Source organism: Drosophila innubila, assembly GCF_004354385.1.
Source record: "Drosophila innubila isolate TH190305 chromosome 3R unlocalized genomic scaffold, UK_Dinn_1.0 2_E_3R, whole genome shotgun sequence".
In the NCBI taxonomy this organism is placed as follows: Eukaryota; Metazoa; Arthropoda; class Insecta; order Diptera; family Drosophilidae; genus Drosophila; species Drosophila innubila.
Genome location: NW_022995380.1, coordinates 9632320 through 9645642, shown reverse-complemented (window position 1 = coordinate 9645642; position 13323 = coordinate 9632320). Strand labels below are relative to the sequence as shown.

Here is a 13323-nt window from a genome sequence, read left to right as displayed (position 1 = left end):
AATTTCAAAGTAATCTTGTGTAGCACAAAGAGTTTCAAATTTCTAACTATATCATTAATTTTAAATGCAATTAAAAAATGATAACAAGAGCTTTTATTGTATATATGTTTACGAGTATGTGGGTTATTAAATAAAATGAAATTATAACAAACTACTTTCTTTTATTGACAGGGAAAGTGAGCAATACGCAATTGGATATAGTTTTAAGAGAAAATAATAGCTTTTTTCTGGCTGGAAAGCATCTAAATTTGTTTTTCGTGCAAAATAAGTATGCATAGTTTTAGAAGAAATATTAATAGTAAAACATATATTGAAAATGGCTATATTTTCGGCTAACAGTAATTTGTAAATTTATCTAGCAATCGAACTCTAAAAAAAGGCAGAAGTATCTATAAAATAGCTTAGTTGGCAACAGTGAACGCAGTTTGTACTGTAGTATTTTCTACCAGTATTTATTATTCCTTTCCGAAGTACAAGGTGTAAATATTTTTTCTTTTATTTTCTCTGGAGTTTTGGCAGCACTGTTTGAAACACAGCTAGTGATGACAAATAAATTGCACTATAAAATTATTGAATCTTGATAAATTAAAGCCGACCGATTCACAATTAATCGATCAATCAATCTTGCACTATATTTTAAATTGTTACATGTGATTGTGTAATGCAACTGCCATTTGACAAATAAATAGAAGTGCACATAAATGATAAATTTGTATTTAATTAATAGAGCATTGATGAAAAAACAATAACGATTAGCTATAAGATATAGCTTGGTGCCAAAATCAATCTTTGCAAAATGCCCAGCCACTGTTTTTTTTTTGCATTTACGCGCGAACAGTGATGCGATTATTTGAGCGTATCATCGATTAAAGATTCAATTAATCGAAACCCATTTTGCGATACAGTTAAATCGTGAATTGAGACATCGACAAATAATCGATTTATGTGTATCATATGATCAATCGTGCCATCACTAAACACAACACACGTGCTCGGTTCGTAAACATGAAAAGCGCGAAAGTTTATTAAAACATATATAAAAAGAATATTAAAGAGTAAATAAAAATGACGCATCTGCGGGCAGAGGAAACCGCGGCAACGGACGAGGAGCCGAGGGCCGTAATTAAAGAGAGCAGCAAGATATTCCGCCGGAATCGTGCACTTGGCTATGTGAGCAACCAGGTGCCGGCGGTGACACGCTACGTGCAGCGTCGTCGGGACACACTGCTGATCACCTGCATTGGTCGATCCTTCCAGGTGTACACGGCCAGTCATATGCGGCTATTGCATGTGAGTGGACTGCATCCGGATGATATTACGGCCATGGCCACGGACAGACAGCACACGTACACGGCCAGTAACAAATGCATCTACGCCTGGCGGGCGGGCAAGCACATCCGTCATGTGTATCGTGGCCATGAGCGTGATGTGCACATCCTGCTGCCCTTTGGTGGAAATCTAATTGCCGTAGACGGGAACAATGTGTTAAAGGTGTGGAACATTGGCACCGATGATGTGTATTTAGATGTGCCCTTCAAGGCCGAAGAGTTTCAAATCACGGCACTGGCTCATCCGCCGACCTACATCAATAAAATTGTGCTGGGCTCCCGGCAGGGTCAGCTCAAGATCATGAACATCAAGAAGAACAGCATTCTGTGCACGATCAGTCGTCACGACAGTCGGGTGACGTGCATTGAACCAGCTCCGGCATTGGATGTGGTGGCTGTTGGACATGGTGATGGCACCATCATGGTGCTCAACTTGAAATTCGATACGGTTCTTGTGGCCTTCAAGCAGGACTGGGGCATGGTCACCAGCCTAGCATTTCGCACAGATGGACCGCCTATTTTGGTGTCGGCCTGCAGCAACGGTTACATGGCATTCTGGAATCTGGAGCAGCGCAAATTGGCCGGACAGTTGCAGGCACATGAGGAGGAAGTAACTACGGCAATCTGCCTTCCAAGTGAACCTGTCGTCTTCACCACATCCCCGGACAACTCGATGAAACTGTTTGTGTTTGACATGCCCGACGGAGGAGCACGTCAGCTACGCATCCGCGAGGGTCACACGAAGCCACCGCTCTGCATACGTTACCACGGTGGATCTGGTGTGTCTATACTGTCCTCCGGAGAGGATAGCACACTGCGCGTCTTCTCCACCATCTCGGAGTCGCTTAACAAGAGCATGGGCCGAGCCACCTACAATCCCAAGGCGACCAAGAAGAAAAGTAACCATAGATAGAGTCTCTTAAAGAATTTTAAATCTAATCTCACATGTATTTATACCAAACAGATCGCTTCCAGTACGACAAGTTCAGCATGCCGCCAATTCTGGAGTTCACTTCGGACACAACCCGGGAGAAGGAATGGGATAATATTGCAGCCATACATGCGGGTGTCATACAGACCACCACCTGGACCTTCAATAAGAGCCGCATGGGAGAACATCGTCTGGTTCCCACACAGTTTCAAAACAAGAATCGCAACAACTTTCAGAGCGAAACGACATCCATTATATTGACGGTCTGTGGTAACTTTGTCATCGTTGGCTACAGCAGCGGCGATGTGGAACGCTTCAACATTCAGTCGGGATTGCATCGCAGCAGCTATGGTGCACCTGAATCCGCTCATGACGCGGCTGTGCGAGGATTGGCCAGCGATAATCTGAATCAGTATGTGGTTTCCGGCTGCACCAAGGGTGTCGTAAAGTTCTGGACGTTCAAGGGAAAAGGTACGTGTGTCCACGAATACTGATCCAGCAGGAAACTCATTATTCTGATCTTCCCGCAGCTCAAAAGCCATTGGCGATAATGCGTTTAGCGGATGGTGTTGCTCTGATGCGTCATCATCGCGAGAGTTCCATGCTGGCCATTGGCTTGGAGACCTTCAAGGTCTATGTTGTGGACATGAACACTCGGGTGATTGTGCGCAAGTTCATTGGACACACGGCGAAGCTGAACGATCTCGCCTTTAGTCCAGACAGTCGTTGGCTCATCACAGCGGCCATGGACTCTACCATAAAAGTGTGGGACATTCCCTCCTCATACATGATTGATCATTTTCGCGTAGAGCGTCCTTGTATCTCACTGACTATGTCACCAAGTGGCGATTTTCTTGCCACCGCTCACGTCAATCTTCTGGGTATTTATCTATGGGCAAATAAGACACTGTTTAACCAGGTCTCTTTACGTTCCATTGATCCAAGTGAACCCGCTCCGTATGTGGGATTGCCCTCAAATATGTGCGATGCCATGGATCTGGAGGACGCAATGCAGCAGCTGGAAATCGATAGCGATGAGGACAATAAGGAGTTGGGCGAGGAGATTGATGCCAAATACGAAACGCCCAAGCAACTCAATCCTGAACTGATTACTATGTCGGGTCTAGCAGCATCCCGCTGGCAAAATCTGCTTGATCTGGAATTGATAAAGCGACGCAACAAACCGAAGGCACCACCAAAGGCTCCCAAGCAGGCTCCCTTCTTCCTGCCCACGGTTTCTGGTCTGGAGATGCGCTTCGATGTTGGCAATGCGCCTGCTAGTAATGATGGATCTAAGCTTCTGCAGGTCTCGTCACTCAACAATCTGACTGCCTTTGGCAAGCTCTTGGAGGCAACTGCATCCGACAACGACTTCGAGTCCGCCGTGAAGCACATCACCCAACTGGGTCCCTCGATGGTGGACTTTGAGATCAAGTCCCTGCACCCAGATGCCGGTGGCACAATGCTGGCAATGATGCAGTTCCTCAAACTAATCGAGTTTATGCTAAGCACTAATCTAGACTTTGAATTAGCCCAATCCTATCTAAGCGTCTTCCTGCGCTCCCATGGCCTCAGTCTCAGCGAATCCCCACAGCTCGTCCAGTCGCTGCAGAGCGTCTCCAAGGCGCAAGAGGAAGCCTGGCAGCGCATCGAGAGCAAATTGATTTATGGCACTGGCGTTGTCGCTGCTCTCCGAAACTTTGCGCGCTAATTTCCCAATATCAATATTTATATTTGTAGTTATCTTTTACTTGTTTGTAAATAAATTGGCAACAAATCTTTTAAGTAAACTTGATTTTTGATATGTGGCTACTAATTGTTTAAGCAGGCAAATGAACATTTAATTTGTATATTGATAGATATATGAGATTAAATACAATTGCCGAAAACCATCCTTGCCCGTTCCATTTACAATTACAATAAAAGGTGTAGCAAGTTTGATGTTGAAATTGTGTATTAATTATTTTATTTGTTATATCCGTTTAATCTAACGCTATTATTTATGCTGGAATTAAATAACTTAAAACTTGTTCTTGACGCGTTTTTTCGCGGACTTTTTTATGCGGTTCTAGTGGCCACTGAATTAAAGTAATTTTTTATCTTTTGTTTTTTGTGGGTTCTCATTGTGAAAAATGTTCAACTCAACATAAACGGAATTAAACAAATTTGCTTTCTTTATGTAGTTTGTTGAACCACGCGTTAAATGTAGTGCATAATTTGATAAGTATTTATACCTATATATATTTATATATCGTAGTTTGCATATCTCGTAGTCTGAAGAGCATCTCGGATCCTAAGCCATGTAACTATAAATTTGTTTCATCAATTTGCGAATTGGGTTTAGTAGTGGTCTTCTTTTTAGTGTAATTTAGTTTTCTTTGCTTTTTTTTGGGATAATACAATGGATGCAAAAGCCACTATTAACTGTTGGTGGTGGTTGTAGGTAGTGGTTGTAGTTGTGGTGCCAGATGTTGTTCGGATATTGCCCCACCGGGAATGGGGGTTAAGCAGCAAATTCTGATCGAGTGTGTTGTTTAGACGATTTGATTTAGGTTACAATATTATCCAGGTCGAGAGGGGGACACACTACAGATCGATCGCCTGGATTGGTTGTGGGGTATATGTGTTAATGTTTAAAATGTAGGCCGCTTAACTGGATGTGCACTGTTGAACGCGTGGTCCATCGTTGTAGCCACCTTCATCCTCGTCGTAGGCCATACGCTGGTGTTGCTGGCGACGTTGCTTCGGATCAAAGTCCTCCTGCAATTTTGAAGTAAGTCATAAGTATAATGTTCCAGTAATGTATAAATTTATTTAAAACTTACCAAAACTGTATGCTCTGCATCAACTGGAATGTCAATCTCGGGTGCCGGTGGCAAGCACTGCTTAAGCGTCGGGATAACTGATGGATTGATCACGTCGGGGAAGATGACCTCAAACTGTATGATCAGTGTGCCCTTTTCCATTGGATTCTTGAATATGGGCATGCCCTCCTCGGCGATGCACTTGGTCATCTCATGCCGTATGACTTCTCCGGGCTGCGTGGCGACCAGCAGATCGCGATCATCCATAGTCTTGACAATGCGTTGGAAGCCACACAGTGCCTCCACCAGCTGCAGCGGCATCTTCATCATCAGATCTGTGCCCGCATGCACAAACGTCGAATGTTCCTTCTCATCCAATAGTATAATGATATCACCCGGTTGAGATTCGGGCTCGTGATCGCCCTCGCCTGTAAATACTATCTTCTGCCCGTCTCGCATGCCCTTCTCGATGTGCACCTCCAGCACCTTGCGCTCCCGCACCGTCTTGCGTCCATTGCAGTTCTTGCAACGATCCTTCTCCTGTATGCACTCACCGGTGCCCGAGCACTTCCGGCACACTTGCTCGATGTGTTGCACAATGCCGGGTGCAATCTGTTGCACACGCGACTCGACACCGTTACCGCGGCACTGGGTACACTTCTCTATGCTGCCCTTCTTGCCACCCCGACCCTCGCACTTGTCACAAATCACGCTCTTCTGTAGCTGCAGCTTGCGCGTTGCCCCATTGTACAGCTCCTCCAGTTGCACGGACATCTGGTGCACTACATCCTTGCCGCGACGCTCGCGACGACGTCCACCGCCGCCGCCGCCGCCCAGGCCGACGCCAAAGAACTTCTCAAAGAAGTCCATTGGATTGCGGAAGTCACCGGAGTCGGCACCACCCTTCTTAATGGCCGCCTCGCCGCCCTCGTCGTACACCTGACGCTTGTCCGCATCGGAGAGCACCTCGTATGCCTGCGAGATTGCCTTGAATTTCTCTCCCTCATTGGGATTCTTGTCTGGATGGTATTTGAGGGCCAGTTTCCTATACGCCTTCTTCAGCTCATCAGGTGTCGCATTGGGCTTCACGCCCAGCAGATCATAATAGCCTGTTTCTTTAACCATTCTAGCTGTTGATTACAAACTGCAAACGAAAAATCATCATGACAAAACTATCAGTTATTTGTTTTTGCTTCCGGGTATCTAAATTTCAAGGTCAGCGGCTGATATATGTGAGTACTGCGACGGCAGGAACCACGTTTTCTAGAAATGTTTCTATTTCCATACGTTGCGTTTGCTATTCGTTCCCGACTACAACAACTACATTTGAGCGACGAGCAGCTGACGCTGCCTCTTTCCCTCTCTCTCCCTTTCCCGCACCCACCACTCGCTAGCATACAAATCGCACTGACGCAGACACACTTACACACACGTGTACACACACACACGTACATAAACTTCTAGAAAATTTCGTCAGCACTACGCAGCCCTGGTCACCGTAACCGTTGCCCCTGTGCGAACAGCAGCACAAAGCAGACAAACGATAATGAAAAAAAAAAAACGCACCAACACAATGACGAAGTGAAAAGCAACGTGCGAAAAAAACGCTGTAGAATTTTCTATCGATTTATGTGCCATTTTTTTCATAAGGCGCTGCCAATTGTGCAACATGCAATCCCCAAAAATATATATTTTCGCCATATAGATATAATGTGTATGTACACAGTATGTACTTTTGGCTAAAACATGTGCCGCGCAGGACGCTGCGTCAGAGAAAATTTAATTGGGGTAGAGAGACGAATGAAAGAAAATTTGGCTATCACCATCAGCTGAATCGATTTTGTCAAATGTGTATTCAACCTAGTAACATTGCACTTGCAGCTTGAAAAAAGAAAAAAAATAATTACCCCTGATTACTTAACAAAGAAAAGAACAAAAAGAAGTCTACTACTAAATACACACACAATGGCTAAAGGCTAGAGAAATTATTAGTCAGTTTTGCAATTTGTCTCACCTTTTATAGCAGAACTTCGCTGAGTATTCGAGTAATTTGTTCAAATAGTTAATATATGTATACCGTTTTTTCAGTACGCTTTAATAATTACACTTTATACAATTTTTAATCTATATCGAATACTTTTTAGCAGCCTACTCGCTTTACGAATCCGCCACGCTTGTATTGTAGACAATGTTGCCAACTTTTAAGAAAAAAAATCACAAGCTGCCATCCAGTTAAAATTTCCGAGCTGATTTGATTTTTGTACCCAAATAAAAGTTAAATTTCAGAAAAAAGGTACACTGAATAAAAGTACCTAATATTTATATATTCTTAATTTGAAAGCTATAATTTTTTAAATTTTCGCAGAACTTTTGTTAGAATTATGTCGATTTTTTTTATATTTTTTTGAATTAACTTGGTAACTTATTTCCCCGAGGGGCAACGAACTTATACCTTTATTAAAATGTTAACCTTTATTTTATCTAATTTCGAATTTCAAGTTTGCATCAAATGTATTCATTTTTTAATGGGTTTTTTGAATTTTTATATTTGCAACCGGCGTTGATCAAACCGTTCCGAATAAGTTCAATTGAACTAAAGAGTCATTTAAGCATTCATCTTAAAAAAAATAACAGTCTGGCAGTCTCATGTAGTTTTTGTCGATGTGGCTACACTTTTTTCGACAGATGTTTTAGCGGCCGGGTGTTATTTAACAACAGTTTTACAATTTGCCAAATTATCAACGAACTGGAAGAAGATAAATAGGCATTTATCATGAGACATGTTCAATTTCTGGCCCGCACAGTGATGGTGCAAAACAACAACGTGGAGGAGGCGTGTCGTCTGCTGAACCGCATTCTCGGCAAAGAAGAAATCTTTGATCAATTTCGGCGCACGCGTTTCTATGAGAAGCCTTACCAAGTGAGTAAACAATCGCTACCCATGTTGGAAATCTATTTAATAGAATTTTACCTTTCATAGGTGCGCCGTCGCGTCAATTTTGAAAAGTGCAAAGCCATCTATAACGAGGATATGAATCGCAAGATTCAGTTTGTCCTCCGAAAAAATCGTGTGGATCCCTTCCCCGGCTGCAGTTAAATCATAATAAACTCTGTTTAATATTAATAATAATATTATTGATTAAAAGAAACATTAGTTAAGAAAGTGACTATGTCAAATATTCTCTAAAAAAGTGTAACAGTTTCTTAATAAGAAGTATTTATAGATATTGAGCTTTCGTCCTGCGACAACATTGTTGTTCCAGTGTTTCAGCGGTAAGAGCGAGCTTTTTTTCAGCAAAGACAATTCGCAAATCGTTGCTCGGGTCAGAGTCTATTCTGCTTTCGTGCAGTTAGGACGCCATTTGAACATTATACAAAACTAAGGTATAATTCAAATATATATATATTTTATTATAAAAATCAAAAATTAATTGTGCTCGTTTAAATTAACGGAAACCATAAAAAAAACTAAAGCATACTTTTGAGAGCTAAAGTTTTATGTATACGATTGTTCTATTAGTTGCACTTGTGTGTGTTCACATATGTACATGTGTGGCTATATATATAATACAATTGAGCTGAAATATTGCATCTGCAGGGCCTCTTAATAACGACAGCAGTGTAAGAAGTAGGCTTGGAACGTGCTCAAGTGCTCCCAAATGCATCGATAATTGCCTTATGTGGCCAACTTATTCAATTTACTGCCAACGGGCAGGCTTGTTAATGTGTGTGAGTGTGTGTGCGTGTGTCACAGTGGGTGGTGTACAAACATACTTGCATATATGTATGTACATATGCAAACCAACAGCAGAAAGTTCAGTTCACATCAAAGTTAGCGTGTTCTGTTTCGGCCCCTGCTTTCGTTTCCCATTCCCCAAGCCACCATTTTCAATTGACGGGAGGCAAGCTTGTTCCTATTCCTTGTTGTTTTGTTGTTGTTTGTTCTGCTTTGGTTTCGCTGTTTCGCTTTACTGCCGCTGTTTTATCGATTTCTTGTCTTATTTTTAGCAATATTTATGTGTATGTGCTTCCCCTATTGAGTCGTCAGACTCACACATACATGCATACATATACATATGAATAGTCTTTTATGTAAATCCATTTGCATGTAATCGCATTTTTGGCAGCTTATCAAATATATTACGTCTAATGTCACTTTCAGTTCGTTTCAGCGATTACGTTTGGAATTATGTTTGGGAACAGTTTTGTGGCCATTGTCCTGGTGGCCAGCTGCAGCCTGGCACAAGCCTATCCAGCTCTCTTGCCATATATATATAGTAAGTTATTTTATATAATTAAAATAAAGCAAAATAAATGTATTTATCTAATGATATTTAAACAGATCCGTCTAATGTGCATCTGAATAAGCGCAACGACATCAGCTTTCCACAGATTGAAGATGACGTAGGGGAACTGGATCAGCTGAGGAATGAGCAGCCTGTCGTGGGAAAGAGACAACACGATGGCAGCACCGTCCGTACAACAACCACCACAAAAGAAAGCGTGGAGAAAGTAATCGCACCTCCAGAGCCAAGTGGCAAGGAGCAAGCGCCCGTCCATCTCATCCCAGACCTGGAGCGTCAGCTGGAGGTGGCAACGCCATTGATGTCGATGTCAACCACCACCACGACAAGTACATCAGCCACAACCACTACAGCGGCTTTCAAGGACGACAGTGAACGCTCGCAGCTGGAGGAGCCGAAAACGGCGGCCAAACCAACCCAAGAGCAGGGCCCACATGCTAAGGTAAAAGCAAATCCCTTGCCTGCTTCTGTCCCATAGTTATCTGTATGTATGTATTGCTTGTAAACGTCATATGTGTCTTTTAAAAATCAAAGTGTATATCCACGAAACCACCCAAAAATCAACAGGCATTTTACGGTGCAGCTCGTCTAGCATTTGGTCAAAATCCAGAGGTGTTACCAACATCCTCAACATCCACAACCACATCCACAACCGCATCCACATCCACATCAACGTCAACAAGCACAACTACAACAACTCCGGCACCAGCAACCACAACAACAACCACAATAGCAGCAGCAGCAGCAGCAGCAGCAGATTCTGTAGCTCCTGAAAGCGAATCCGAAACTGTTGTGGATGTGGCAGGTGAGCCAGCAGAAAACGGCGAGACAGAGGATGTGGAACGTGATCTGAACAAGTCACCAACGGCTCATCGTGATCACAACATCAACAAGGAGACCATCGGTGACATTCTGATCGACCAGCTGGAGGCAGTGGCAAAGACCACAGAGCGAAGATCCAGTATGCCACATCTGACGGCCAAGGTTCTTATGACAATTCAGAATCCATTTCATCGATTGGCAAAGAATTGGCTAAACCAAATAAATTGTTGTATTTAATCCTCATGACATTTAGAATTCTCCTTGAAACTTTTAAGCTTTAATATCTCTTCTATTTTTACTTCTTTTCTCTGTTTTAGACGGCTCAGAGTTTGCTGCGTAATCCAAATGGACAATACTCCTCCTTCGATATGGCTCAGTATGTTTTTTGGACCGGCGATGAGACGGGTGTGGCCCGAGCAGTTGAGGAACTGATTGATGAGAATTTGGTAGCTTTTTTTGTCTTATATTTCTATGAAATACTTTTTGAAATTCTACAATTTCTTTTAAGATTACCCGTGAGAGTGCTCTGAAGTTCTTGCGAGACATTCGTCTGGGAATTGAGTTCCTGCAACGCTCCTATGCCAATCGCATCTTTCCCGAGGAGCTGCGTCAGAATCATCTTAAGCGCAGTCCACCCAGCACCACAACAACAACAACATCCACAACAACCACAACCAGCACCACCACTGAGAAACCCTTGCCAGATATTCACCTGGAAAATGATTCGGAAGGGGGAGTTACTCCAGAGGTTGGCCGAGTCAAAGGCTTGGACAGTTTCACATTCTGGAACAAGCTTAAGGCGCTGGAGAGCGAGACTCCCCAAGATATAACAGACTATGATGATACCATGGGTCGGGCCAAGATCGTTGAGTATTTGTACAACGAGTATAGCCTAGAGGAAATACTCTACAAGTTGGCCAAGGTAAGAAGGTTCGTTGATTATTGAAATCAGTTAATTAATATATCATTAACTTCAGGTTATGTTTGCCCAATCGCTGGCACATGGTTCCGATGAGGCTCAACAGGAGTTGCAGAAGTTGACTGAATTTCTGGAGCGTGAAGGAAATCTCGGCGTTATTCCCGTCGATTTGCAGAAGAAAGTTTTAAGTGAGTATTACAAAAATAAAAATCAATAACAATCAAAATTAATTTAAATGATTTCGTTTATAATTCAAGGGGTTCTGCTTACCGCATTGTCGGATACTTTGACCGAACATCCGGAGCTGTTGCCCGCTGCACGTGTTAACTTGGCCAATCCATTTTACAGGCTTCCAATTCATACTCCAAGCCAATAAAGCGACGCGACGCAGCAGCGATTGATGAAAGTTATCAGAGTATATATAAAGATATACATTCATAATCTATATTAAATATTTATTAAGTTTTTAGCATATACTTAAACAATGTACACAAGAAACAGATAAATAACTTTTTGTATTCTGTTCAAGTTGAATGCCATATTCAGAAATGCGCTCTCTCGGAATTGTTAGCGACAAGATTTTGAGTAATCCTTAGTTTTCTTACAAAGATCCAAAAGTATAATTGTTATATTTGAGTTTTATCGATTGTAACATAGCAAAACTCTCGTGATATTTTTTGTCGGGCTAGACAGTACAAGGACATCCGTTGGAAAGAAAAGAACGTTTTTATATTCGTAGAAAGAGTTTAAAAAGAGAATAAAAATGAGAGACTTGCGCTATTTTGAGCTTTTAAAAGATTAAAGAAAATAAAATATATAATGTATTTGTAGAAAATTGGCATGCTTGCTTATATTTGATATGAGTTAGTTTGGGAACAATGAGGTTGACGTTGATAATATCCTTTGTTAATTGATACTACAAAACATACTTATATAGGAAATACTTATACATATATTCGCTTTGTTTAGTGAAAATCCAATAAAGCAGGAAAGGGCTTTAAGTCCAAATATATCAGTAGCAAATAGAACTGCTTGCAAATTTGATTTTTTTTTCCTTATCGTAAGATCGTACAGAAATATTAACACACTTATATGTCCTATACCCTACTGAATAAATAACTAAAGTGTTGCTTGATATTAATTAATTGTTTAATAACGTGAATGTGTAATGTCTAACGTGTAATCAGAGATCAAAACTAGAAATTATTGTTTCAACATACATATTAATAATATATATATGCTCTATATTGTTTTAAACTGAACAAAATTCTTTAAATATTTACAAGTTAATAGATGGTTAAGCTTTCTACTGTTCTTTTTTGGGTTCCTCTTTTGTGTTGTCCAGCAATTCATTTAATTTATCCTCGGAGAGGGGTCCTTCACTATTAAAGATCTTTTCGATTTCAGCTCTTTCGTCCTCATCCATATCCTTACCATATTGCTTGGCAATTGCTTCAAGTCGTTCTTGATTACGCTTCAGATGATTGGGCAGCCAAAAGATAGTTTGCACCATTCTACAAATTTAATGAAAAGTTTGATGATATACATATTAAAGCTAATGCAATGGTTGCGAACATACTTGAGGAATATAAAGCCAGAAATGGCCAATAGTATGCACATTCCCGATGTCTTAAACATGGTCCAATAGTCAACCACAACTTGCTGATGCTTCATTATGCTAATTTTGATATTCGGAATTAGAATCGTTCTACTCGGCTCAAAAGTTTCAAATAAACTGTCATATATGTGATTCTCGTAATATTTCAAGTGCACTTTCTGTGTTGTGGTCTAAACTCATAATGGGGTCGTCATGGATGCTTATTCATACACATACGTGTTAGATACCAGGACATACGTAGACCAATCGAATGTGTCCTTTAAAAATCAATAGGCGTCGTAGTATGACACATACGTGGGATACAATTTGTAGGAATCAATAAATACATAGATATTCGCAGACTTCTTGCAGCTAAAATTATGATTTTAATTTTACGAAATTTTATTGCGATCGTGTTATCGCTCGATCGTCTTTACCAACCACTTATGGGATTTATTTATAGCTGCAGACATTTTAATTGAAAGTTTCTAAAAAAATGTATATAAATAAAAAAAAAAATAACGATAGTGACAGACATGTGCCGTGTTGGTCTAGTAGGAATGTGGCAATTGTAAATTAGACTGAAATCAAAACATTGAACTGATTAGAACCAGGTCT

At 41.3% G+C, this 13323-nt stretch overlaps 5 protein-coding genes across 7 annotated transcripts; 3 read left to right on the top strand and 2 right to left on the bottom strand.

Moving 5' to 3' along the window:
- Positions 1 to 952: 952 nt before the first annotated feature.
- On the top strand, positions 953 to 4208 carry LOC117789809 (WD repeat-containing protein 36). The gene is made up of 3 exons (XM_034628945.1): positions 953 to 2227; positions 2293 to 2730; positions 2790 to 4208. Exons 1-3 carry the CDS (start codon positions 1066 to 1068, stop codon positions 3968 to 3970), a joined length of 2781 nt encoding a protein of 926 aa, XP_034484836.1. The 5' UTR covers positions 953 to 1065; the 3' UTR covers positions 3971 to 4208.
- A 442-nt stretch (positions 4209 to 4650) lies between these two features.
- LOC117789812 (dnaJ homolog subfamily A member 4) lies at positions 4651 to 7252 on the bottom strand. Its single transcript, XM_034628950.1, has 3 exons — positions 7078 to 7252; positions 5085 to 6207; positions 4651 to 5019 (listed from the first exon to the last, which is right to left on the bottom strand). Exons 2-3 carry the CDS (start codon positions 6186 to 6188, stop codon positions 4909 to 4911), a joined length of 1215 nt encoding a protein of 404 aa, XP_034484841.1. The 5' UTR covers positions 6189 to 6207; positions 7078 to 7252; the 3' UTR covers positions 4651 to 4908.
- A 492-nt stretch (positions 7253 to 7744) lies between these two features.
- LOC117789819 (28S ribosomal protein S21, mitochondrial) lies at positions 7745 to 8226 on the top strand. Its single transcript, XM_034628961.1, has 2 exons — positions 7745 to 7983; positions 8044 to 8226. Exons 1-2 carry the CDS (start codon positions 7837 to 7839, stop codon positions 8158 to 8160), a joined length of 264 nt encoding a protein of 87 aa, XP_034484852.1. The 5' UTR covers positions 7745 to 7836; the 3' UTR covers positions 8161 to 8226.
- Positions 8227 to 8383: 157 nt separating this feature from the next.
- On the top strand, positions 8384 to 12249 carry LOC117789811 (serine-rich adhesin for platelets). 3 transcript variants are annotated; one of them, XM_034628948.1, is made up of 8 exons: positions 8384 to 8447; positions 9226 to 9340; positions 9406 to 9809; positions 9935 to 10351; positions 10507 to 10635; positions 10698 to 11111; positions 11167 to 11296; positions 11366 to 12249. In XM_034628948.1, the coding sequence occupies exons 2-8, from the start codon at positions 9253 to 9255 to the stop codon at positions 11482 to 11484; spliced, it is 1701 nt and encodes a 566-aa protein (XP_034484839.1). In that variant the 5' UTR covers positions 8384 to 8447; positions 9226 to 9252; the 3' UTR covers positions 11485 to 12249. The 3 variants fall into 3 exon arrangements, with proteins under 3 accessions (XP_034484839.1, XP_034484838.1, XP_034484840.1); XM_034628947.1 differs by having other exon boundaries at positions 9902 to 10351; XM_034628949.1 differs by lacking the exon at positions 9935 to 10351 and having other exon boundaries at positions 8387 to 8447.
- LOC117789817 lies at positions 12236 to 13141 on the bottom strand. The gene is made up of 2 exons (XM_034628959.1): positions 12688 to 13141; positions 12236 to 12622 (listed from the first exon to the last, which is right to left on the bottom strand). The coding sequence occupies exons 1-2, from the start codon at positions 12780 to 12782 to the stop codon at positions 12415 to 12417; spliced, it is 303 nt and encodes a 100-aa protein (XP_034484850.1). The 5' UTR covers positions 12783 to 13141; the 3' UTR covers positions 12236 to 12414.
- Positions 13142 to 13323: the final 182 nt, after the last annotated feature.

Bases quoted from the DNA above. Each gene is read 5' to 3' on its own strand.
- LOC117789809 (XM_034628945.1), top strand. From the start codon at position 1,066: ATGACGCATCTGCGGGCAGAGGAAACCGCGGCAACGGACGAGGAGCCG. The intron at 2,228-2,292 runs GTAACCATAGAT...TATACCAAACAG, and splicing joins CAAGGCGACCAAGAAGAAAA to ATCGCTTCCAGTACGACAAG. The intron at 2,731-2,789 runs GTACGTGTGTCC...ATCTTCCCGCAG, and splicing joins CTGGACGTTCAAGGGAAAAG to CTCAAAAGCCATTGGCGATA.
- LOC117789817 (XM_034628959.1), bottom strand. From the start codon at position 12,782: ATGAAGCATCAGCAAGTTGTGGTTGACTATTGGACCATGTTTAAGACA. The intron at 12,623-12,687 runs GTATGTTCGCAA...TTAAATTTGTAG, and splicing joins TCTGGCTTTATATTCCTCAA to AATGGTGCAAACTATCTTTT.
- LOC117789819 (XM_034628961.1), top strand. From the start codon at position 7,837: ATGAGACATGTTCAATTTCTGGCCCGCACAGTGATGGTGCAAAACAAC. The intron at 7,984-8,043 runs GTGAGTAAACAA...TACCTTTCATAG, and splicing joins TCTATGAGAAGCCTTACCAA to GTGCGCCGTCGCGTCAATTT.
- LOC117789811 (XM_034628947.1), top strand. From the start codon at position 9,253: ATGTTTGGGAACAGTTTTGTGGCCATTGTCCTGGTGGCCAGCTGCAGC. The intron at 10,352-10,506 runs GTTCTTATGACA...TCTCTGTTTTAG, and splicing joins TGCCACATCTGACGGCCAAG to ACGGCTCAGAGTTTGCTGCG. The intron at 10,636-10,697 runs GTAGCTTTTTTT...ATTTCTTTTAAG, and splicing joins AACTGATTGATGAGAATTTG to ATTACCCGTGAGAGTGCTCT.
- LOC117789812 (XM_034628950.1), bottom strand. From the start codon at position 6,188: ATGGTTAAAGAAACAGGCTATTATGATCTGCTGGGCGTGAAGCCCAAT. The intron at 5,020-5,084 runs GTAAGTTTTAAA...TCAAAATTGCAG, and splicing joins ATGCAGAGCATACAGTTTTG to GAGGACTTTGATCCGAAGCA.